This window comes from Oncorhynchus kisutch, linkage group LG6 (assembly GCF_002021735.2).
Source record: "Oncorhynchus kisutch isolate 150728-3 linkage group LG6, Okis_V2, whole genome shotgun sequence".
Classification (NCBI taxonomy): Eukaryota; Metazoa; Chordata; class Actinopteri; order Salmoniformes; family Salmonidae; genus Oncorhynchus; species Oncorhynchus kisutch.
Genome location: NC_034179.2, coordinates 19,535,872 through 19,561,406, shown reverse-complemented (window position 1 = coordinate 19,561,406; position 25,535 = coordinate 19,535,872). Strand labels below are relative to the sequence as shown.

General features: G+C 42.7%; 1 protein-coding gene across 3 annotated transcripts in view; it reads left to right on the top strand.

Annotated features, from left to right (window-relative positions):
* Positions 1-24,566, top strand: part of LOC109892469 (ankycorbin) — an 82,317-nt gene extending 57,751 nt beyond the window's left edge. For 2 of the 3 annotated variants that reach the window (XM_020485026.2, XM_031826359.1), the window contains 14 exons: positions 1,050-1,114; positions 4,411-4,468; positions 5,443-5,513; positions 15,020-15,126; positions 15,340-15,527; positions 15,929-15,957; positions 16,448-16,534; positions 16,942-17,031; positions 17,324-17,479; positions 17,826-17,927; positions 18,136-19,665; positions 19,832-19,996; positions 21,064-21,129; positions 21,229-24,566. In XM_020485026.2, coding sequence (XP_020340615.1) covers positions 1,050-1,114; positions 4,411-4,468; positions 5,443-5,513; positions 15,020-15,126; positions 15,340-15,527; positions 15,929-15,957; positions 16,448-16,534; positions 16,942-17,031; positions 17,324-17,479; positions 17,826-17,927; positions 18,136-19,665; positions 19,832-19,996; positions 21,064-21,129; positions 21,229-21,315 — 2,801 coding nt within the window. In that variant the 3' untranslated portion in view covers positions 21,316-24,566. The remainder of the gene's footprint in view (positions 1-1,049; positions 1,115-4,410; positions 4,469-5,442; positions 5,514-15,019; positions 15,127-15,339; positions 15,528-15,928; positions 15,958-16,447; positions 16,535-16,941; positions 17,032-17,323; positions 17,480-17,825; positions 17,928-18,135; positions 19,666-19,831; positions 19,997-21,063; positions 21,130-21,228) is intronic. The other variant, XM_031826360.1, reaches the window with a different exon arrangement.
* The last annotated feature ends 969 nt before the right edge of the window (positions 24,567-25,535 follow it).

Here is a 25,535-nt window from a genome sequence, read left to right as displayed (position 1 = left end):
CAACGATGAGACGGCCTATAGGGAGGAGGTCAGAGAACTATCAGTGTGGTGCCAAGACAAAAACCTCTCCCTCAATGTGAGCAAGACAAAGGAGCTGATCATGGACTACAGGAAAAGGCGGGCCGAACAGGCCCCCATTAACATTGACGGGGCTGTAGTGGACCGGGTCGAGAGTTTCAAGTTCCTTGGTGTCCACATCACCAACGAACTATCATGGTCCAAACATACCAAGACAGTCGTGAAGAGGGCATGACAAAACATTTCCCCCCTCAGGAGACTGAAAAGATTTGGCATGGGCCCCCACATCCTCAAAAGTTTCTACAGCTGCACCATCGAAAGCATCCTGACCAGTTGCATTACTGCCTGGTTATGCAACTGCTCGGCATCTGGCCGTAAGGTGCTACAGAAAGTAGTGCGAACGGCCCAGTACATCACTGGGGCCAATCTTCCTGCCATCCAGGACCTATATAATAGGAAGTGTCAGAGGAAAGCCCATGAAATTGTCAGACTCCAGTCACCCAACTTATAGACGTTTTTTTCTGCTACCGCACGGCAAGCCGTACCGGAGCATGAAGTCTAGGACCAAAAGGCTCCTCAACAAGTTCTAACCCCAAACCATTAGACTGTTGAAAAAATCATAAAAATCGCCACTGGACAATTTACCTTGACCCTCCCCTCCTCTTGTACACTTCTGCTACTCGCTGTTTGTTTGTTACCTATGCATGGGCACTTCGCCCCTACCTACATGTACAGATTACCTCAACTAGCTTGTACCCCCGCACACTGACTCGGTACCGGTGCCGCTGTATATAGCCTCATTATTGTTATTATTGTGTTTACTTTTTATGATTGCTTTTTATTTTAGCCTACTTGGTATATTTTTTCTTCTTCTTGACCTGCACTGTTGGTTTAAGGGCTTGTAAGTAAGCATTTCATGTTAAAGTCTACACTTGTTGTATTCGGCGCATGTGACAAAGTTTGATTTGAATTGTACTTGGGAGTTGAATGCAACGAAAGTATGTCTTACCTGGATGTCTTTTTCTCCTCAGGTTTTAGTGCTTTACACCTCGCTGCCAAAAACAACCATCAGGAGTGTGCCAAAAAGCTTATACAGGTAAGATGGAGCTACTGAATGAATGAAACTGCAAACATAAATGGTGACTGATAACTCACTCACTGACTGTATCGGATGAAGCCATTGATTTGTTCTTGGGTAGTTCATTATCACCCTTATTGATGGGTGATTTCTATGCCGGAGAGCTAAAACAGTTGTGCTTTTGTTGAATCACAATTTAAAAATGCACTCTGACCAATGTGAAGATGTGTTCACTGACTGACTGTAACACAACTTGTGATGGGAGGCATGTGATATCTGTCTGTGTTCTGCCTGGTGATCCTCCTGTCTGTCCTAATGTATCTGCTGATCTAACACGTGAACCCCTCTCTATCTTCCACACAACCCTGATATGACCTCAGTTTAGCCATACATAAAATAACACTATAAAAGGCTTCTGCAGGAGCAATATTTATAGCTTGTGGAAAACAGTACAGTACAATACAGTACAGTGGACAGCTGGTTCAAGTCCTATTGTAGTTCAGGTATTTTTGTGTAGTTCAGATATTAAGAACACATTATCTGTGCATGAACTGTTGTTAGTTAGTATTATTCAGCATGTCATAACTGTGGTACAGTGAGGGTGAAAAGTATTTGATCCCCTGCTGATTTTGTACGTTTGCCCACTGACAAAGAAATGATCCGTCTATAATTTTAATGGTAGGTTTATTTGAAAAGTGACAGACAAAATAACAAAAAAAGAATCCAGAAAAATGCATGTCAAAAATCGTATTAATTGATTCGCATTTTAATGAAGGATCCCTCTGCAAAACATGACTTAGTTCTTGGTGGAAAACCCCGTTTTGGCAATCACAGAGGTCAGACGTTTCTTGTAGTTGGCCACCAGGTTTGCACACATCTCAGGAGGGATTTTGTCCCACTCCTCTTTGCAGATCTTCTCCAAGTCATTAAGGTTTCGAGGCTGACGTTTGGCAACTCGAACCTTCAGCTCCCTCCACAGATTTTCTATGGGATTAAGGTCTGGAGACTGGCTAGGCCACTCCAGGACCTTAATGTGCTTCTTCTTGAGCCACTCCTTTGTTACCTTGGCCGTGTGTTTTGGGTCATTGTCATGCTGGAATACCCATCCACGACCCATTTTCAATGCCCTGGCTGAGGGAAGGAGGTTCTCACCCAAGATTTGGCGGTACATGGCCCCGTCCATTGTCCCTTTGATGCGGTGAAGTTGTCCTGTCCCCTTAGCAGAAAAACACCCCCAAAGCATAATGTTTCCACCTCCATGTTTGACGGTGGGGATGGTGTTCTTGGGGTCATAGGTAGCATTCCTGCTCCTCCAAACACAGCGAGTTGAGTTGATGCCAAAGAGCTCCATTTTGGTGTCATCTGACCACAACACTTTCACCCAGTTGTCCTCTGAATCATTCAGATGTTCATTGGCACACTTCAGACGGGCATGTATATGTGCTTTCTTGAGCAGGGGGACCTTGCGGACGCTGCAGGATTTCAGTCCTTCACGGCTGTTACGAATCCCTTTTGGCCCGACAGTCTAGGGGAGATGGTAACGAGACCCGTAACATAACTCATGCAAATTATAATAGTGAAAAAGTACAAGTGAGAACGAAATAACCACGACAACTGAGATCCACCGTCAAACTCAGGGTTTATTGGAAAACACACGGTAATGGGGGGAGCAGGAAAAGGGGCTGAGCTGAACCCAAGGAAAGAAATAATAAGTATTCAAAAACACCCCTAAGCTAGACTAGCCTATTTCAACAACAGCTAACTAACTAACCAAAAATACAGTGGGTGGTCCGCCTAGTTCTAACTAGGGTATTTAACAAAGTTTACCTACGGGTAGTGTATGCCCATGGGTGACTTGTCTTGGTTCCCCCTTTTCCCACCAGCAAACAAACACCATAACCAAAAACAATACTCACAGGTGAGGACAAAGTGATATGGAGGTGCTCAAACAAAAGATGGCTCAATACATAAAGAGAGTGAAACAGAGAGATCTACAGACATGGCATTTACAGAGAGATTGAGCTCCAGAGCAAACAACTGACAGGGTTTTTAAACCAAGGGAAAGGAACTGTGATTGGGTAGGAAACAGGAGAAGATGTGTCTTCTGATTGATGATTGATTGGTGACTGATTGGGGAGTGATGATTTTCACCTGTGAAGGGAGAAGGAGAGAAAAGAAACACACACACACAGGATACACACACAGGATACTTGTATCCGTAACAACGGCGTAGTGTGTTACCAATTGTTTTCGTGGTGACTATGGTCCCAGCTGCCTTGAGATCATTGACAAGATCCTCCCTGATTCCTCACTGTTCTCATGATCATTGCAACTCCACAAGGTGAGATCTTGCATGGAGCCCCAGGCCGAGGGAGATTGACAGTTCTTTTGTGTTTCTTCCATTTGCGAATAATCACATCAACTGTTGTCACCTTCTCACCAAGCTGTGATGGTCTTGTAGCCCATTCCAGCCTTGTGTAGGTCTACAATCTTGTCCCTGACATCCTTGGAGAGCTCTTTGGTCTTGGCCATGGTGGACAGTTTGGAATCTGATTGATTGCTTGCTTCTGTGGACAGGTGTCTTTTATACAGGTAACAAACTGAGATTAGGAGCACTCCCTTTAAGAGTGTGCTCCTAATCTCAGCTCGTTACCTGTATAAAAGACACCTGGGAGCCAGAAATATTTCTGATTGAGTCAAATACTTATTTCCCTCATGAAAATGCAAATCAATTTATAACATTTTTGACATGCGTTTTTCTGGATTTCTTTGTTGTTATTCTGTCTCTCACTGTTCAAATAAACCTACCATTAAAATTATAGACTGATCATTTCTTTGTCAGTGGGCAAACGTACAAAATCAGCAGGGGATCAAATACTTTTTTCCCTCACTGTACATGAAATTCAAAGCTTTGGTGTAGCAATTATGTACTAAAGCTATTTTTGTGATTGATATGTAGCCTATTTTCAGTGGGTTAATTTTATGTCTATCTATTCTGAGATTGAGACCATTTTCTGATCAGTTGGGAAGCTGAAGTCAGATGTAATACATATCCTTCCCTCTCTGGTCATACCTGTCAAATGAATGGCCAGCTAAGCCATGGCCCATACAGATCGACTTGACACACTGTCGGAAATCTGATGCAAGGACACTATCATTAACTCCAAATTAAAATGCATCTCAAAAACATCTGACATACTCTTAGCAAACACAGTTCATTAAGGCTCAGTCACATTTTTCAGATCAACCATCACAGTGATAAAGAAATAATATGGTCATATAGATGTTGACCTAAACCTGTGTTTTCCCACCAGAGTAAATGTGTGTTGGATACTCTGGACTGCTCAGGGAAGACAGCCCTTCACCACGCAGGTAAGACTTGGTTAGAAATAACTTAATGAGTGTTATACCTATGATTAAGGGCTCTATAATGCCTACGTAAAGGTATGAAAAGTTATGGCTGGGAAATTGTAATTTAGCCATTAATTAAAGATTCAACCTGAAATTAGATTAATTTGTATTACTTAAATTGACATCCATCAAACTAGGAGGATAATACGTCTCAATGATTCTTCTTCTTAGGCGCAAAGCAGCAGATAGCGTATCTACTAAGCACCTGATCCCCATTCCCCTCTTTCTGTCGCGGTCCTCCAGCTGCAACTATGACAGTACCAATCTATCTCACCATCCATCCATTGCACCCTGCTGTACCTCAGCTAAAAGGCTTGTTGATGATTACCGAAGATTAGCTGCAGCTCTAACACCAGACTACCCATTATGTGTCTCCGTACAGTAGATGACAGGAATGTTTCTAAGCCTGGAGTGAACCATACATGTACTGTACTCTTGAATGGCTCAAAGAAGAACATATTTCGCTGTACACTCACTGTGACACTAGTCAATGAATAGGCCACTTAGTTAGACAGATATAGATACAGGAGTGCTGTTCCAGTTGTTAGTGTTTGTGAAATTGGAGGCATACTGGAGAGTTTCCTACCATTTTAGAGAGCTTTCAGCCAGCAGGGGATGCTTTTATCTTTGGATGAAAGACCTGGATCAAAGAGAACTGTATAAAGGACCATATCAATTACACAGGAGACTCTCTATTGCCAGGTTCTGCCTAATTATCTCCAGGGTCCCAACTTCCAGCTATGAACAACTGTAGGATAATTCCACCATGTTGGACACAGTGGAGTTCTATTCATGCAATGAACAGCTAGATAAGTAGTCATGCCTGGCTCCTGTGGGAGATCAAAAACATGTGGTTTTGTATTAGTGCCATATATAACTCCATGGTAGACAAGGCATTTTAGGTGTTCAAATTATTATGTTATTTTCTCCCTCAGCTGCCAGTGGAAACATTGTGATTGTCCAAACCTTATGTGAGCGCAAGTGTCCAGTGAACGTCAGAGACATGGTATGTATGCCATTCAATCAGATGCAGTCCAGTTCCCTCATTCAGTTCAAGTTATTGTTTGTATAGGGCTTCTTTGAAGGTCTTCAACTCAAACTAAAGAAATAGGGAAAATACTTCCACATAAATGCAGCATGCAGTAGTCCTATTGTTCTGGTTCTGCTGTGCCTTAAACATGACAAACAAACTAACATCCTCTGACTGACTGACTGTGTGGGGGTGTGCATGTGAGTGTGTGTTTCTTTGGTTGATGTCATGTTATTGTGGTGTTAACTGTGTGTGTGATGTGGGTTTGCTGTGTGTGAGAGGCATGCATTGCATATTTGTGTTGAGGTAGCTGGGCTGCGTCCCCGACTAAAAAAATTATTGGTTGACCGAGAGTCATCCTGTCTCTCGACCAATCGATTGGTTGAAATATTTTAACTTATGTGTCCATATATAGACAGACACACCCTATGTGTTTGAATAAAATTGCCTACATATGCTTGTATGATGCTTTAAGCACAAATAATTAAGACACACAAATGACTCAAGAAAGAGCCCAATGGTCACACTGTTTAAAAAAATTACAGCGAATTACTGTGTGACTGGTGCACGTTGTCTCGCTCTCCTCCCTAGTGCAGCGAAAAGGCACCACAGCACAGCAAGTGTATTGCGCTGTCCATGCTAAAGCTGCAACATCATTTCAGCCATTTAGTTTCTTATTTGTTTCTGACTGAAAAGTTCTGTTTCCGAAATGTTTAGGAAAAACATTCCCTATTCCCTCAACCCTTGCTCTCTTTACGGGAAACATGTTAACCATCGCATGCATGTGACCAATAGGGCCTGACGTCAGTAAATGGATTATTATAAACTCTCAAAAACAGTAACACGTGACAGCAAAATGGATGCGGAGCATGTGAAAAAGAAACTTGAAATTGGCAAATGTTTACTGGTTGCTCAGGAGGGAAAGTGGAAGTCAGATCTGTGGAAGACATTTGACTTAGTTATGGAAACTGGAAATCAAGAAAAAAGGAGGGTATAGGAGCAGGCCTTGTGTGAATATTATGTGAGCCAAACCCTGTTGGAGAGCCTTCTGCATATACTCCTCCATGGCCTCTGTCTCAGCCTTTCGGAAAATGATGATCGCGGAGTACTTATGCCTTTCCTGGGAGTCGGATGATCAGATGACCGCCCCTCTGCTCTCATGGATCCCGGGCTGGGACGCACCAAACATCGCTGGAGTTGGTGCCCCTCCTTATCACTATATGTGCAGAGCCCCAGCTGTCTCCCATTCGACGCAGCTCTGCTGCAGGGAGGTGTGTGGACCCTATCTTCATGGATTCAGGCTCTCTCTCTGGATGGCCAAAGGAGGGAGGTGAGTGGTGAGGTGGGCACTGGCGCTCCCGAAGAAGGTTATCTAGACGGATGGCCATCGCGATGACTGCATCCAAGGATGTCCTCCCGACACGCCAACTCCATCTGGACCTCTTTGCGCAGTCCTCTCCGGAATAGATTTTACAATCTCGGTTGACCAACAGCCTATCGACCAAACAATCGACCAGCCGACTAAATGGGGTCAGCCCTAGTAGCAGCGAACTTGTGGTCTCCATTGGGGCGAGGTTACATGTCTGTGGTTTTTTTCAGCTCTGTGTTGTTTTTCCTCCTCCTCTTTGGCATGTGTGAGGCCACATCCCTGCTGTTCAAGATGTCTCCCTCCCTCTCGCAAGCTTCACTGACCAACTCTCCCAGCACACATTCATTGACATCTAAAAATGCCCATGTTTTTTTCCCAATTACATTAATTGCAGCACAGGGGTCATATAAAGAGCTGTGAGGACTTTTATGTTTTTATTTTTTACAGTTATTCTGATCCAGTAATCTACAATGGAGATACATGTTTAAGAATGTATAACTTGGTATTATGAACTGGGTGGTTTGAGCCCTGAATGCTGATTGGCTGACAGCCAGGGTATATTCAGACCATATACCACAGGTACGACAAAATATTTATTTTAACTTAACTGCTCTAATTAAGTTGGTAACCAGTTTATAATGGCAATTACGCACCTCGGGGGTTTGTGATATATGGCCAATATCCTCTTACAGCTACCCCCCTACTATTTTCAATTTCTGCCTGAAGACATACCCAAATCTAACTGCCTGTAGCTTAGGCTCATAACCAAGGATATGCATATTCTTGGTTTCATTTGAAAGAACAAACTCTGAAGTTTGTGTAAATGTGAATTGAATGTAGGAGAATATAACACAATAGATCTGGTTTAGATAATACAATGAAAAAACCATATGTTTCTTATTTTAATTGTTGTATCTTTAAAATGAACAAGACAAAACAAACATTCACATAGGATGATGGGGACAATTTCAGTGAAAATCATAAGAGGGCAACAGTACCTGTGCAAAGTTTCAGAATGATAACTTCCTAAATGAGTGTGCTACATGACATTTATCATGAAGTCACCCAGGTGTCCCACACAAGTAGCCCAAATGTACCCAAGTGGCCAAATTGGTGAAGTTATACATTTTGAAGGGAATAACTATATACAAAATACCAAAATGGTATTCTAACACCCCCCCCCCCAAAAAAAAAATGGAGAAAAAACATGAAAAAAATATATATACATTTACAAAATAGCACTTTCAATATTTGGAAAGACCCTCAGTCATCTACACAATATTGTGCTGCTGATGCCAGGTGCCATAGCAGTCTCTTTCTGCTGTAAAGCAGAGGGTCACCAAGCATGTGGTGCAGGTGATGCAGAAATACATTTGGGCAGATGAACACCAATTGTGGCAGGAGCAGAAGGGACAGCGGTAGAGGGGCCAGAACATGGTGCTGTGGTGCTGTAGCCAGCAAGCTCCTTGATGAGCAGCTCTCTGAAGGCTAGCTGTGAGATGGGGGGCTTTCCACAGCTCTTAGCCATTTCCTTGTGTAGGATGAATGCATTCACCACAGCAATGTCGATGAAATGATAGAAGGTCTTGTACCATTTCATCGTCTTATGGAGAACATTGTAATAGCCTATCAGCGCATCTGACCGGTCCACACCTCCCATGCTCTTGTTGTAGTCCTTTATTGCAGTTGGAATGGGGACATTTTTTGCGGTCCATGCCCCAGTAGCGCTGAGACAACAGGTGTCCGGCTGGATGAACCAGCTTCAGTGGGGGATGGACACCTTGGCACTGGGGGCTCCCATTCAGAGTCAGTGTCACTGTGAAAGAAAATGTTCAGTTAGAATAGTTTCACATATGAGCCCTGTATCAACAGGTATAATAAACATATATATATATATATATATATATATATATAGTACAGGGAACATAAGGTTGAATATATTATTATATATTATTATTATAGACCTGCTAGATCTATATATATATTATTATAGACCAGCTAGATCTACTGTCTATTTTATATTATGACATTTCAGCTAGATCTACTGTCTATTTTATATTATGACATTTCAGCTAGATCTACTGTCTCTATTATATTATGACAGACCAGCTAGATCTACTGTCTTTATTATATTACAACAGACCAGCTGTATCTACTGTCTCCATTTCACTTTAGCCATTGTTGCGGGCCTGCCCTCCCCCAACAGCCTCAAATAGGCTATTTCATGTGGGGGTGGGGTGGGGTGGAGCGGCAGACACACGCATCTCGGCCATGCTCCCTCTAATCCACAATATGTATATATACACACACAAACATAGGCTATGGGTCATACACATACATACAAACATACCCCCACCCACAATGTATAGCCAACGTGTACTTTACACATTTCATTACATTTTTATATATTGCGACTAAAATTTGAAAAAAATCACAAATAATATTTTATATTATTAATTTCAAACAACGGCATTAGCATGAGAAGAACTTACCAGTCCAAAACGATGTCCTCTCCGTTCAAAAAATATTCCTCCATTTGGGAATCAAAGCTATGCTAGCTAAATTAATCATCCTCCAACAATCTCTGTCTCACTTTCCCGATCAATTTCTTCTACAATTGTGTGTACATCTGTATATCTAGACTTAGATTTAGCTTTCCCTGACTTAGTCGCCATACTGATTGATATATAAACAGCTAAAGATGCGCTTTACCAAAATAGTGCTGTGCGTAACATGCGTGGCTTCTTCCAGTATGAATCTTCAATGGCAATAGACCCTCTTTACGCCAGAGTTTACTACATGGGTTGGTCTTCCAACACATAACCATTACATATTGCCGATTACCTCAGCTTATTGGCTATTGACCAAGCTAGATTTCAAGACAATCAGTGGTCATTGGGTTAAAATACAGTCAATCAATGAAACAGCGGTCATAACATTGGTGCACAATGATGTCATTACTTGTTGTCTGCAAATCGGTTTCTTTCAGTCAATACGTCCCGCGAAATGACCCATCATGTTTGGTTGTGTTATAAACATCCAGTTGATTGCAATGAAACCAAACATGACTGGATAAAGTCACGTTTAGTGTGTTAATTTACAGCGACTGTGTCGTCGAAAATTGAATGAGACGGAATTCATGACACAAGCGGTTCACAAAATATTTCATGTTAGTCTATAAAAATTGAATTTATCAAACAAAAGACCATTCATTGTGTAACAATGAGCATTGGGATTGCAAACAGAGGAAGATCGTCAAAGGTAAACATTTATTTTATTGCAATTTGTGATTTTGTTGCGCCTGTGCTGGTAGAAATCTATTTTTTTATGGGGCTCTGTCCTCAGATAATCGTATCGTATTCTTTCGCAGTAAATCCTTTTTTAAATCTGACAACGCAGTTGGATTAGCACGATTCTAGGCTTTCGAAACATGTGAGACACTTGTATTTTCATGAATGTTTAATATGGCTATTTATGTAGCGATCACTGTATGTTGTCGAATTTAATCCCGCTAACGGGTTCGGTGCGCAGAGAGGATATTCCATGGCTAAGGGCTGTGTCCAGGCACTCCGCGTTGCGTCATGCATAAGAACAGCCTTAGCCTTGTTATATTGGCCATATACCACACCCCCTCGGGCCTTATTGCTTAAATAACCAATACAGCACATTCAGAACCTCTGATTCAACTCTGCCATAGAGAATCATACTCTTCCTTTAGTGAGGGTTCGTGTTACATACAATCCTCAATACTTGATTGTTTTAAACGTTTCTCAAATCCTGCATTACCAAGTTTAACACCTGAGAGAAAATTATACACACAACAAGATGGGAATTAGAAAACTATTTTGTTAACAAAGGAATCCATTTGGTGCAATCAAAGATGTTAGCTTTTGTTGCAGAAGTATAAGAATAAGCACTTGTGTGCTGTAATGTAGATGAAAAAACCCTCTCCAATCAATCTGTGGGTTCTTATCTATCCTCCCTGGTTCTAAAATAGCAATGAACACTGTTATTCTCCAAGGAACTAACTGGGCTCTGGAGGGTCCTGAAAGGGAGTCACACACCAGTCAGAGCATTTTTTTCTTGCCCCACTCAAAGCCGGACATGTCTTCATTACTGTGAGCTTGTTATCATGTCTGAATCCTCTAGATGGTAAACACACAAGATTACTGTGTTGTGTCTCTGTCAGAGAGCTATTGCTGCAATCAAAATTGTCTCTCTCAGAAACAATGTAATGTAAACAATGTAATGTAAACAATGTAATGGTGTAGTGCTCCACAGTGTGATCTATCCATCAGATATAAATGGGCTTTGATGCCATCTGAACAGAGATACTTTAGCTGTGTGGGCAGAGCCTGCTGTTCAGACAGAGAAACAGTCGGGGCGGGAGATAGGGAGCAGTAGGTATCCTTGTTGAGAGGTTTTGTAACTTTACAGAGTATGACCACACTAGAAGGTGATGAAGACGGTCGTCAGCAAGGTCAGGTCAAAGAATGTAATTTGGCTGCATTTCACATTCAGTGGGATGAGCTGTAGCTTATGTACTGTGGACATGCACACACACACACATACATTTGTTTTACTATCCTTGTGGGGACCAAACAATTTATTCCCATTGAAAATCCTACTTTCCCTAAACCCTAACCATAATGGGTTTACTTCGGGATTTTGACAATTAAGCCCTTTATCTACTTCCCCATAGTCTGATGAACTATTGAATATGATTTGTAAGTCTCTGCATCCAGTATGAAGGAAGTTAGAGGTAGTTTCGCGGGCCAAAGCAAACTAGCGTTAGCGCAATGACTGGCAGTTTTTTACCATAGACTTATAGACTTCCAGTCATCGTGCTAATGCTAGTTAGAAACTTCCTTCAAACTGCACGCAGAGACATACAAATGGTATCCACTGGGTAAGTAGATAACGGGCTTAATTGACTAATTATCCCTTTAACCCGAACATTAACCCCTAAACCTAACCATAGTTCTAACCCTAATTATAACCCAAACCCTAAACTCTGAGCCTAAAATAGCCTTTTTCCGTGTGGGGACCAGCAAAATGTCCCCACAAAATGTCCTTGTCAGACATAGAGTTCTTAAACATTCACGGTCATGGAGGAGTGGATGTTTATAGTGTGGTTGTCTGTAAACCATGTTCATGTCAACGTACCGATACAACACACAGAGACAGAAGTATCTCAGTATTATACAGGATGTTGATGAGGTGTAGTCACTCATGCCTTGCCTTTCACTTGCAAGTGGGACACATACATACAGTGTCTTCGGAAAGCATTTTGTTACGTTACAGCCTTATTCTAAAATTGATTAAATTGTTTTCCCCCCCCCCCTCAATCTACACACAATACCCCATAACAAACACAGGTTTTTAGAAATGTTTGATCATTTATTAAAATAGAAAAACGGAAATATTACATTTACATAAGTATTTAGACCCTTTACTCAGCACTTTGTTGAAGCACCTTTGGTAGCGATTACAGCCTTGAGTCTTCTTCAGTATGACGCGACAAGCTTAGCACACCTGTATTTGGGGAGTTTCTCCCATTCTTCTCTGCAGGTCCTCTCAAGCTCTGTCAGGTTGGATGGGGAGTGTTGCTGCACATCTATTTTCTGGTCTCCTCAGAGATGTTCAATCTAGTCCATGTCCAGGCTCTGGCTGGGCCACTCACAGACACTCAGAGACTTGTCCCGAAGCCACCCCTGTGTTGTCTTGGCTGTGTGCTAAGGGTCGTTGTCCTGTTGAAAAGTGAACCTTCTCCGCAGTCTGAGGTCCTGAGTGCTCTAGAGAAGGTTTTCATCAAGGATCTCTCTGTACTGTGCTCCATTCATCGTTCACTCGATCCTGACTAGTCTCCCAGTCCCTGCTGCTGAAAAACACCCTCACAGCATGATGCTGCCACCAACATTCTTCACCGTAGGGATGGTGCCTGGTTTTCTCCAGATCTGGCGCTTGGCTTTCAGGCCAAATAGTTCAATCTTTTTTTTCATCAGACCAGAGAATCTTGTTTCTCATGGTCTGAGTGTCTTTAGGTGCCTTTTGGCAAACTCCAAGCGGGCTGTCACATGCCTGACCACTACCACAAAGGCCTGATAGGTGGAGTGCTGCAGAAATGGTTGTCCTTCTGGAAGGTTTTCCCATCTCCACAGAGGAAGATGGGAAACCATCGGGTGACCATCGGGTTCTTGCTCACCTCCCTGACCAAAGCCTTTCTCTCCCAACTGCTCAGTCTGGCCGGGCGGCCAGCTCTAGTAAGAGTCTTTGTGGTTCCAAACTTCTTCCATTTAAGAATGATGAGGCCACTGTATTCTTGGGGACCTTCAATGCTGCAGAAATGTTTTGGTACCCTTCCCCAGATCTGTGCCTCGAAACAGTTTTTGCTTTGTCATTATGGGGGGCTATTGTGTGTAAATTGCTGAGGATTATATATATTTTTGAATCCATTTTAGAAAAAGGCTGTAACGTAACATAATGTGGAAAAAGTAAATGGGTCTGAATACTTTCCAAAGGCACTGTAATTAATGTAACATTGTGGCTTTGCTAGGACCCTGTACCCACTCCTTCATGATTAACCCTCTCCATCTCTCTGTGTCAGGCCAGACAGCCTTAGCCACAGCTCTCTGTGTCAGGCCAGATAGCCTTAGCCACAGCTCTCTGTGGTGCACTGTGCTGAGTGCTGAGATTACACATGGCTTAAATGTCAAATTGTTACATAGGCTTCCTGGGCCCTGGCAGACAGCCTCTGCTCGGCTGGCCTCAATCACAGATGCCATCCTGTGGCTTTATTTAGGAATGAGGATCAGACCACCTATTTCTCATCCCCCCAGACTGCGAGAGTATGAAAACATTCAAGCTCTGCGGCTGCCAGAGCTTTGTTTTTTTGTCATATAAATCCTTAGAAACCTGCATAATAGCTGTGCCCTTTGTGATATACAGTGCCTTGCGAAAGTATTCGGGCCCCTTGAACTTTGCGACCTTTTGCCACATTTCAGGCTTCAAACATAAAGATATAAAACTGTATTTTTTTGTGAAGAATCAACAACAAGTGGGACACAATCATGAAATGGAACAACATTTATTGGATATTTCAAACTTTTTTAACAAATCAAAAACTGAAAAATTGGGCGTGCAAAATTATTCAGCCCCCTTAAGTTAATACTTTCCATACTTTCCAACATTTCCATCTACCAGTGAGACAGTAGATCCATATGATCCTGTTAAGTAACGAGTCAACGCCCAGTGCAGTGTGTAATGTTCTGTGAAGCGAAGACTGGGCCTGTAGATATTGCCTGACTCTGCTTTTGATGAGGTGTCAGTTTCCTGAACCTTGTTAATAAGGCAAGCCAAACCCTGGGAAAGAAAGGTAGAAATGAAAGGATAGATGAAAAATAAACACATGGGTGGCTGGCTGGCTGGCTGTGTTGTGTTGTGTGCATTATTTGATAGTGAGGACTGTCTGTGCGTCAGCGGATGTTTGTGGAGGTGTAATGAGGGGTTTGTGTATGTGGGTGTGTGTGGCTGCCTGGTAGAGAGCGAGGGGGGGGGGGGGGGGGGGGGTAGAGTAAAGTTTTTATTTCTCTCTTTCTCTCTTTTTCCCTCTCGCTGAACTGTGGGGGAGAATGGCCAACTCAGTGTGCCAAAAGGATACAATAAAAGGACTTGGCTGCTTTGCTTTCATGTGTTTCAGTGGAGGTTGGAGCTATAAAGTCATCCTACTTTAGCAGGATGCTGAAGGATGTAGCCCAGCCTGTTACTGCTCATAGTGTTGTCTTTGGAATTGCATTGTGGTCATGGACTACATGACTGAAACAGCTTTTTTCTAGTATGGTATGCTTTCATTGCAGCAGACCAAACAATGTACTATCTTCTAGTGTACACAAGCTGAATGTACTGTAAAGCTTACATTCCAACCACTTCTTCCTCTTCTTCCTTTCACTTCCTGAGAAACAAGGTCATGGAGCCTTTTACAGTACATTATGTGAACTTCAGTATGTCAGTACAGTATGCAAACCTCTGTTCCGTGTTACTATGATCAAGGCATCTGTACACACTGTATGCAATATACTGGTAGTGAACTATGATGTGTGTGTGTGTCCTGCAGGATGGCCTCAGCCCCCTGCTGCTGTCTGCCAGACACGCCCATGCTGATGTTTGTAGCAGCCTCCTGGACTGGGGAGCTGACGTCAACGCGTGTGATAAGAACGGCAGGTAGGGAAGGAGTCATTTGTCAGATCTCACGTGCATTCTACTTCATAACTTAATTTAATCATTACAGGGGCATCTTCAAGCACATTACATCATAATACCCTGATGGTGATGTGGTTGATGGTAATGATGGTGATGAGGATGATGATGATGAAGAATGTTAATGATGAGTATTGTGATGATGATGATTATACTATTTCTGACTGTTTGATACAGGACAGCAGTGATGCTGGCCAGTGAGAGCAGCAGTATGTCTGTAGTGGAGGTTCTGGTCCAGAGAGGAGCTGTTCTTCAGGCTGTGGACTCTTTGGGTCATGACGTTCTGCACTACGCCAAGCTGTCTGGCAGCAGTGAGATCAGGGCCGTCCTCACTGCCGAGTTGCACAGTGCACACTCAGACAGCGGTGAGATAGGAACTGTCTTTAGTACTGATCGGGCTTACTATGAGGCAATTAACCAGACACTCTAGCAGACTCCTTCAGACTTAATTTCCCTTCAAATCCATTTGAGGTGACTGAAAGTTATGTAATTCAAGCTTTCGGATGCATGTAAATGGTTGTAACATGAAGCATTGTTCTATTGTTCACTCTATGAAGTTATAAAAAGAGAGATGCTTCGACTAGAAGAACTTCAGGCTTTTCTTTCCTTTCCTCCATAATCGACCCAGATACATCACTGACCTCCTTGTGGTCAAGCTTTGAAATGCAACTTTTCAGTTGGCCTGTCATGCAGAATTTATCCAACACTGCCATCTTCAGGCTGTGTCTTGAATGTTGTTCTTCCCCTCTCTCCTCCCTATACACAGACACCCCAAAGTCCCCCAAATCTCCTCAGGTAAGTTAGGTCAGCTTGTGCAATCTTTCTATCTTCTTCCAAGCTTCACAACTGCATCCAGTTTTTCCTAATCATTGAACCTACACACATTTAACTTGATATCAACATGATAAATTACACCTATTAGTCTAATCAGAATGAATAGTACACATTAGACAGTCAAACCAACCTCTTTCCACTGTAGTGTCATCATTGACAACCTTATCTTTAATGAGAGGATAGCTTTGTTTAAACCTTATGTTTCTTTTACGTAATGACTCATTTTGAAATGCACCTCAAGCAGCATGTATGAGCACGAATATAACACCTTAGCTAAACAGATACATCTCCACGGCCTTGTTACTCCTCGATAAATACCTTCTCTTTGATCACAAATTCTCCAAATGTTTGATGATTCTTCTCTTTCACTAACTAACCTAACTAAAAACTGCTGGATCGTTCTTCTGTTTTTGTTCTTCTCTTTATTCCCACTCCTTCACTCACACCTCAGCATGATCAAGTGGCTAGGTTAGGTGGCGATCGAAGCACAACTCCCAAAAAACGAAAAGCACCTCCACCTCCCATTAGCCCTGTGCAGGTAAAGGCATGTCTATGTCTGTCTGTCATCATGTTGGTCGGTCTGTCTGTTGGTCTGCCTGTCTGTTTTTGGTCTGTCTGTCTCCCTTCTGTCTGGTGTCTTCCTTTTTGGGTCCCTTTTGAATGGTCCTCAGCCCTGCTTGTGTCAGGTACCATTTTACTCATAATGAAGTTCTTAAACGTTATAATATGTGTTTACCTTGTCAGGTTCTGTTTGAATTCCTGTGTTTTTTTCGGAGCCTCACCCTGCTGCTTTTATTCAAGGACTCTTGAATTCAATGCTGCATTAGTGTTGTTTTTCTGTCTGTGTGAGTGTATTTGTATGTATAGATAGTAATTACTGTGTCTATGGTGCAGAATGCAGGAGTAAACCATAAGAAATGTAATTCATGTTTCCAAACTTTCTAGATGTCTAGTCCCAACTCTCCTGCGTACATGACCCCAAATGAAACTCCAGTCTCCAGTAAAAGTTGTGGATTTAAAATATTTAATTATAAGGTACATGCACTTACAATCAAGAACATTTCTTATCAGTCATTAGGCCTCTCATTTGGTTGTTTTCCATCATGTTTTATTTTCTGTCACCAACTTTTGTTTATGTTGGTTTTGCTCTCTCTCTCGCTCTCTCTCTGCATATCTTTCTCGCTCGCTCTCTGCATATCTTTCTCGCTCGATCTCCCTCCCTGAATAACTTTCTCACTCGCTCTCCCTCCCTCCCTGCATAACTTTCTTTCTCGCTCTCTATCTCCCTCTTCCCCTCCTCTTTCCCTCTCCTATCTCTTTCTGTCAGGAAGGGGAGTTGCATGGCATGTCTCAGAGGGAGGAGGTGGAGAAGCTACATGAGGAGAAGTGCATGCTGCTGGAGACCATTGAGAATCTGAAGCAGATTGTGGACCAGACTGTGACTATAAGCCAGACTGAGACGGAGCCGGGGCAGGAGCCCAAGGCGAGTTACATCTACAGCGCAGGCCTTTAATATCACTGGCCTGCGCTGCTTTGATCCCAGTCCACTAGCTTTCTCGGTCCCATTTCTCTCTCTCTAGAATCCATTTACACAGCACAGCAGCTCAAAAACCCACACTGTAATCTAGTCAGTTACCAGTACAAGTTAACCACCCGCTGCACTACTTTACTTAACACAGTCTGAAATGTTGACTAATATTACTACATGTACCTCAGATATTACTAATGGAAGTGTGATGTAAGTTTCATGAGATGTCCCAAACTCCTAACATAATATTCCCTGGTGGTCCAAACCATTGTATGTTAACTGTATAATTGTGTTGATACAGGCAGAGGACTGTGGGAAGGCAGACTCAGCTCTGGTAGTGGCCCTACATGCCAAGATTACAGCTCTGTCTCTGGAGAACCAGCAGTTAGCCCAAATACTCAAGGTAAGCCAGATACTCAATATAACTTGTCATTCCAGGGACGTAGATATCCCAATATGGTGAAATATGGTGATATCCCTGTGTGGTTTTTACTGTAATTATGCCTTCTACCTAAGAAAGATCCACTTAATAAGATCCTAAATAATCAACTAAATATCATTTACTTATCTTTCCCCATCTCATATTTCCTTATATCTACATCTCTCTGTAGAAGCGTCCGTCACCCCAGGGAGGTGAGGTTAGCCACGAGGACTCGTCCCGCCCCAACAGTATGAACTCTAATGCCTCCTACCACATCACCCACAAGTCCCCCAGCGGGTCCCTGCTCCAGCCCCAGGGGACGGAGGAGGACATGTCTGAGGGGCCTGCCCTGGAGCTCAGTAGCTCCTCTGTGAGACAAGAGGAGGAAGAGAGTGGGGAGCAAGGGAAGGAGGGAGGTGAGGAGGAGATCCGACTGCTGAGGGAGACCCTAGGGAGAGTCCACTCCAAACTGCAGGAGACGCAGAAGGAGAACCTCACGCTCCATGCCATGCTCAAACCTGAGCAGGGGGAGGTGACAGGGAGGGAGGGGGAGGTGCTGCTGGAGAGTCTAGCAGAGCTCCAGGCCAAGCTGACGGAGACACAGGAGAAACACCAGCAGGCCAGAGAGGAGGTGCTGGCCCTCATGGCACATATTGAAAGAGGAGATGGTGGAGGAAGTGAAACGACAGAGCAAGAGCTCCAGAGACTGAGAAGCTCTCTGGAGCAGGAAGTGAAAGAGCTGAGGTCCCAGCTGGCCCAGTCAGAGCAGCAGAGGGAGAGTGATGTAGGCCGGATCAGAGAGCAGGAGGCCAGGCTGAAGGCAGCAGACGACAGCGGTGATCGGGAGAAGAGCCTGCTGGTGGTCCAGTACAAGGAGGCGCAGGAGGAGATCAGGATGCTGCAGGAGGCTCTGAGGGGGACGGTCCCCGTGGAGGCTGCAGCTACAGACTTTGAGGAGATGAAAGGCGAGCTGGGGAGCGTGATCGATGGGCTGCAGCGCCGCCTGCTGGAACTATCCAAGTCCTACAGTGAGGCCAAGAGTGAACTGAGCTCCACCAGGAACCATCTGGAGGAGATCCGGGCTGTCAAGTCTAAGCCTGGCAGCACTATAGCCTCCCCAGACAAGGAGCAGGCCATGCTGAGAAGCAGAGTAGAGGAGCTGCAGGCATCGCTAGCCGACACACAGAGCAAGTACTCAGCCTCTCTGGAGGAGATTGCCCTCCTGAAGCAGGAGGCTGAGGCTCAGGAGTCAGTAGCGTTATCTGACCACACCCAGATGGTGTCCTCTCTAGGCAGCGCCATCAAGGACTTGGAGGCCCAGGCAGATGCTCTAAGACAACAGCTGTCCCAGAGGACCTTGCAGGTGGACACCCTACAGAACAGACTGACCATGGAGAAGGACCACACACCGGATGACTCTATATCACGGCTGGAGCACGAGCAGATGAGAGAGGGCCTGGAGAAGGAGGAGGGCAACCTGACGCAGCTCCTCCAGGGGGCCCTGAGGAAGCAGGATGAGATGGCTCTGGAGGCGGCTGCAGCGTGGCAAGAACTGAGGGAGGGGAGGAGTGAGAGGGAGGCCCTGCAGGAGCTGGCCATCAGCAGGGAGAAGGAGAACCACACTCTGAGCACCAAGCTCAGAGAAGCCCAGGATGCAATCGTTCAGCTGAAGAAACTGGTGGAGAAACATGTCAGCTCAGAGAGAGAGAAGAATAAGAAGGTTTGTTATTTACTGCTTTCTGTTGGTAGAGTGCTTTATACAATGTTCAATGGTAATGAATAGCTAGCAAATTCCCTGGTTTGGCAAAGGAAACACTTAAAGGCCCAGTGCAGTCAAACATGTGAATTTCCTGTGTTGTATATATATTTCCACATATATTTCTCAGATTGATGACCTGTCGAGAGAGGTGGGGAAGTTAAAGGATGCCTTAAACAGCCTATCCCAGCTGTCTTACAGTGCAGGCTCAGCCAAGAGACAGCAGACCCTGCAGCAGCAGCAGCAGCTGGACAACCTACAGCAGCAAGTCAAGCAGCTGCAGTACCAGCTAGGGGTAAGTCATACTCATTCAAAATATATATAATATGGCTTATTCAACCAACAATCAGTGTACTGCATTCAACCTCACTCAGAGAGCATCAGAGACAGAAGACAGGATATACCATTTCACACGAATTCCTAAGACTAAATACTTTCCTGGAACATCTGTCAGACAGTTGGAAGCTAACAGTTGGGTGAGTTACTGTGAATCTCTGTACTGTCATGATTAGCCAATACCTTTAGTTTTTTAGAGCCAAGACATCTAATGTCCTGATACAGGGCAGCCTCCTCTGGTCCAAGACATAATGAGTCACAGGCATGTGTGGACTGGGCGGCCAAACTGGATCATACTCCCACTGGCCAAAAACTGGTTGAATCAACGTTGTTTCCACGTCATTTCAACAAAAACATTATATGTCATGACATTGAATCAACGTGGAAAACTGATTGGATTTGCAAAAAGTCATCAACATAAGGGAATTTAATCTTTTAACCTAAATCCAATTACATGGTAACATGTTTTGTTGATTTCACATTGAATTTACATTAGTTGACAACTCAACTAAATGTACATTTAAAATAGACGTTGAACTGATGTCTGTGCCCAGCGGGCTGTATCTCCCCATCTGTGGCTGCTTCTCACAGGCTGCAGTACACACGGCTTCTTAGTTATTGACCACCCTGTTTCTTTGGAAGTACTTAGATAGCTATGACTAAAGACAATGTAGATGCTGATCTAGAAAGTCTACTGAAGATTATGCGTTTTTTCTATGTCACTGCTGGGGGTTTGCCTGAATATGCAGTCTTCATTTTTGATGGTTATCTTTCATAATTCTGAGCAATTTCAGCATGGTTTTATAGCTGATGGATATTTCACTAGCTAATTGGGTGGTGGTTAATGGTTAGGATTGTTGGGCTAGTAATCTAAAGGTTGCTCGTTCGAGTCGGCTAGGCGATGAATCTGCCAATGTGCCCTTGAGCAAGGCACCTAACCCTAATCGCTCCTGTAAGGCACTCTGGATAAGAGCTTCTGCTATGTGTAAAAATAACACACTAACCTGTTTCTGCATTTTACTATAGGAGTCAAAGAGGCAGCACCATGAGATAGTGTCCGTCTACAGGATGCATCTCCTATACGCCGTCCAGGTATGTTCTTATGCATACTGTGTACTCTGTATACGATCTCATATTAAACGTTGCAGGTGTGGTTTTAATGTTATGTCACCATTACTTTATTCCTTACAGGGTCAGATGGATGAGGATGTTCAGAAAGCCTTGAAGCAGATTCTGATGATGTGCAAGATGCCAACAGAAGCCAAATTAAGTGTCTGAAATGGAACAGCCTATCTGTTTACTGACCATGCTGGAGAGGAGACGCATGGAAACTATATCCTTGGTCTCCTAACCTATCTGATCTATCACACTACAGTGCACGTGTGCCCATCAAAAGCAAAGATAATTATAAAAATAAAAATAAAAGACATTCTTCATCTGTCTACAAATGATGTCAGCGGGGAGCTATGAAGACAAAGGTAGGATGGCAGTCAATATATTCGACTGCCATCCTACCTTTGAACTAGCAGTGCTCGTTTTGTAATGTTTTTTAGTTTTCTAGTCTGGCTAACACCTAACTCGAAGTCCTCGACTTCACAGTGTGAAAAGGCTATTTTGATGTTGTCGGCACGACCACTCACAGCCCCTGAGCGCTGTCCCTTCCAATATAACTGTTGGATTTTCAAATCCAAACAACGTGAGGTCTCAACCCCCCAGGAAAGAAGCCATTTTTGAGGGAACCAATCAAAGCTCAACCCATTTCAGCGCAAATACTGCATTTACGAACAGACTCCTCTCCAGACCATTGTGTCACAGCTCTCTTTCAGCTGTGTACCATGTGAGTCGCGTCAGCCAGGCTAATGGTGTTCATGATATAATCAAAATCATTTTTTAGATCTCTGCATGCAACTTCCAAAATCATTTTTTAGATCTCTGCATGCAACTTCCAAAATCATTTTTTAGATCTCTGCATGCAACTTCCAAAATCAACCAAAGAAGAACACTGCTAAACGCTTTAGCGACACTTCAAATGATAAAAGTAATATTTTCAAATATATGCAAGATTTTTCAAGATACATTTATAAATTAAAACAAAGTTTGGCGGTTGTATTTTTTAACAACCCTATTTGGTGGTTTTTGTATGAATTGAATATTGTGTGTGATAACCTAGGCCCTTTTTAGTGTCTGCAATCTGTGAATGCCAATTTTACCCAATTGTGGGTTTTTGTCCTCATTTACACCATATTCCCTTGGGGGTCTTTTTAACTCAATATGACTTTATGAACCGAATTGACTTTTAAAATAATGAAACCCACCGTTCGTTGCTTCAACAATTATACTCATTGAGCAATAATCCAGTACTTGAAGGGTGATGTGGTATCAGAGCTCTGGGTAGTCTCTCTGAGGACAGAACATACCCATGTGACTAATGCACTTTCCTCATGCTTTCCTCAAACTCTATAGTCTGCAAGAATATATGGCCTCTGCAGATTACCTGTTACACCTTTGTTTTGTGCCAGCTCTTTTTGTGTTGAAGCCTGACAGATTTGTCTTGATTCTTGAAGGGTTTAAAAGTTATATTGCAGTGTTCTTCTTCCGTGCTTTTGTAATATCATTATAGTGTAAGCTGTATCAGGTATTGTTTCTTGATTTTTTTTGGGGGGGGGGTGAAACATCCAACCATTTCAATGTTGGTATGGCAGCATGTGAGGCTCTGGGATGTTGAGCAAGTTGCTCAGCCTCATTCAATCCACTTCATCCACCTACTTACTATACCTGAGCAGTACAGTATGTATTGTATTGCATTGTGAAATTCATTACGCATAAGTAAGAACTCTAATCTCTCAATGACAGATGCTCGTAACATACAGTAAATGGTAGTAGCATCTGTCCACAGACTGTGGGATCTGACAACTAACGAGAAACTTTGTACCGGTATGCAGATTTCATGTCACTGATCATTTGGACAAATCACGATTTCGCAGGTGCCCACATCTTTAAAATTTCAGAAGGGGAGGGGATATTTGACACCTAGACTTGCCCGAAACTGGCTGAGAGTTTATGTATAGAGGGGCGAAGACTTCGCTAGCCTCGTTAGTACCTTTTCTAACACATCTCCCCCCAAAATTTAAACAAGCATCTGATACAATCACTTAAGATTTTAGTACAGTGTGTCCTAGATAAGTATGGCTCCAATGTGTCTGTGGTGCTGTTTGTTGTACTGTATTACGTTTAAATCAAGTGCTGTATGATCTCTTTGTAGCCTGATAAGTGTAACAACTGCACTATTTCAGCCCTTCACTTCCACTGTTGTCCTCTACAAATCATGTCTTTTCAAATGCCTAGGAAATCTGAACTCTTTTCAGTACAAGCAACTTTACGGTTGTACAACTGCAATGTTACAAGGAACAATGCAGCAGATGCATCCAATGATAAATAACTGAGCATGTTAGTGGGTGGAACACACAGGATTGTCACAATTACATGGAATGTGACATATCTTACACATAGTGTACTTCCATAGAATGATCACTGTGATTGATGTACAATTACATCAGAGCTGTGATATGCAGGATAGCTCCAGATATGGATGACATACTGTACATAACCCAAACCCACCAAAGTGCTGTACTTGATGTTCTTATCATACATTTCTACACTTAAGGCTCCTCTGATGCTGCACTGTAAACATGTTTGTTTTTTTACCTGGCAATAAGTTACTGTAAAAAGAAAAGTACAATATGTTACCATAAATTCCAAATAAACTTTTGTTTAACAGTACATACTGTACTTTTTTTTTTACAGTAACATACAGGTAACTAGCTGCCAGTAAGTTACTGTAAAAACAACAGGATTATTTTTTATTTTTTTTACAGTTTTTGTTTACTCATGCAGCCCAATTCTGTTCTTTTCTCCAATGGAGAAAAAAAGAAAGACCAATTAGTGGCAAAATATCAGTATTGAGCTGCCTGTGTAAACGCAGCCTAAATGATTTAGGATTATGCACTACATACTACTCATTGGAATACATTTCGAAATGATTACCTTTACAATATCTATGAGTACTTGATCTTTCAGACTAAGTACACGGTACAGACAGGAGTGAAGTTGCCCCTTTATCGCAGGTCACTAAGGCTGTGTTTAGACAGGCAGCCCAATTCTGATATTTTTTCCACTAATTGGTCTTTGGACCAATGACATCAGATCTTTTCACATCAAATTATTTTCAGAGCTGATCTGATTGGTCTGTAGACCAATTAGTGAAAACAATATCAGAATTGGGATGCCTATGTAAACGTAGCCTAAGAGTTTCTCAAATAACTCTTGTTAATAAGGTAAAAAGAAGACTCCTCCCTCAATGACAGAGAAGTTAATAAGCGTTGCCTGAATGTTTTAAATTTAGAAAGGGATAAGGAAGGATACATGTCCTTTGTGCTTCCTGTTTTCCAACTTGTTTTTGTAATTCCAGCAGATTTTTGTGTTTGTTTGCCAATTTGCTTTTCACCCACTTCAATAAATTGTGAATGCCTCGCCTGTTCCCTTATCCATAAATATGGCATTGAATGGCTGTGGTGATGATTACTTTTGATTTCAACCCGCCAGAGAGCACAAGGGCCCTTGATCAATTGATCAATAATCAATTAGGATGATAGAGGTAATCAATTATGATGACAGAGGGGCTTCTGTCAAACAATAAAGAATGTCTAGGCTCTGATTTCAACACACGCACACACACACACACACACCACTTTTGGTGATGTAAAGCAGGTGGAAATAATTTGTTCTCTGCAAAACTAGCTTGTTATTTATAGAAGTTGTAGAGCATTAGATGGATGTTGATATGGGTAGCTGCTTAGGTTACCCCAGGCATGGATAGTTGTGTTAGATAATGGCTATTAGATAAGGATTTATCTCTACTAGCCTGACAGTAGACTGCATTTATAGCCCTGATGACATCCTCCATTTGTATAAAAGTCTGGACCGTCACAATGCCCCATCTCAGGCATTATTCACGTCTGTTCCTCTCAGGCCTAGATTCAATCAGTGCCGCGGAAGATCTGCACTATAGCGCAATTTTAATTTATAGGCATTGTTCCCGTATTCGCTGAGACCGCATTCACTGTAAACTCTGCAAATGTCAGCTCAATCAGAAATTACCTTACAATTGCGCTATAACACAGATCAACGGGTTGAGTATAGCTCTGTGTCCAACACTCTTACCAGTACCCACCCTGGAGGTTCCGATCAAACCCTTCTGACAGTGGGAAAAGCTCAAAGTATTCTATCTAGTTGATACTTTTCTCCATATTGTGTTGCTTTAGCTATTTCTTTATTATAATTTAAAATCAAGCTTTATTTATACAGCACATTTCAGACATGGAATGCAAAAAAATCTGAAACAAACAAAAGAGGATAAAAAACTAAAGAATAACAATAAAAACTGCATGACTAAAAAGCACCCTAAGGAAAGGCAAAGCTAAAAAGGTGTGTTTTAAGAT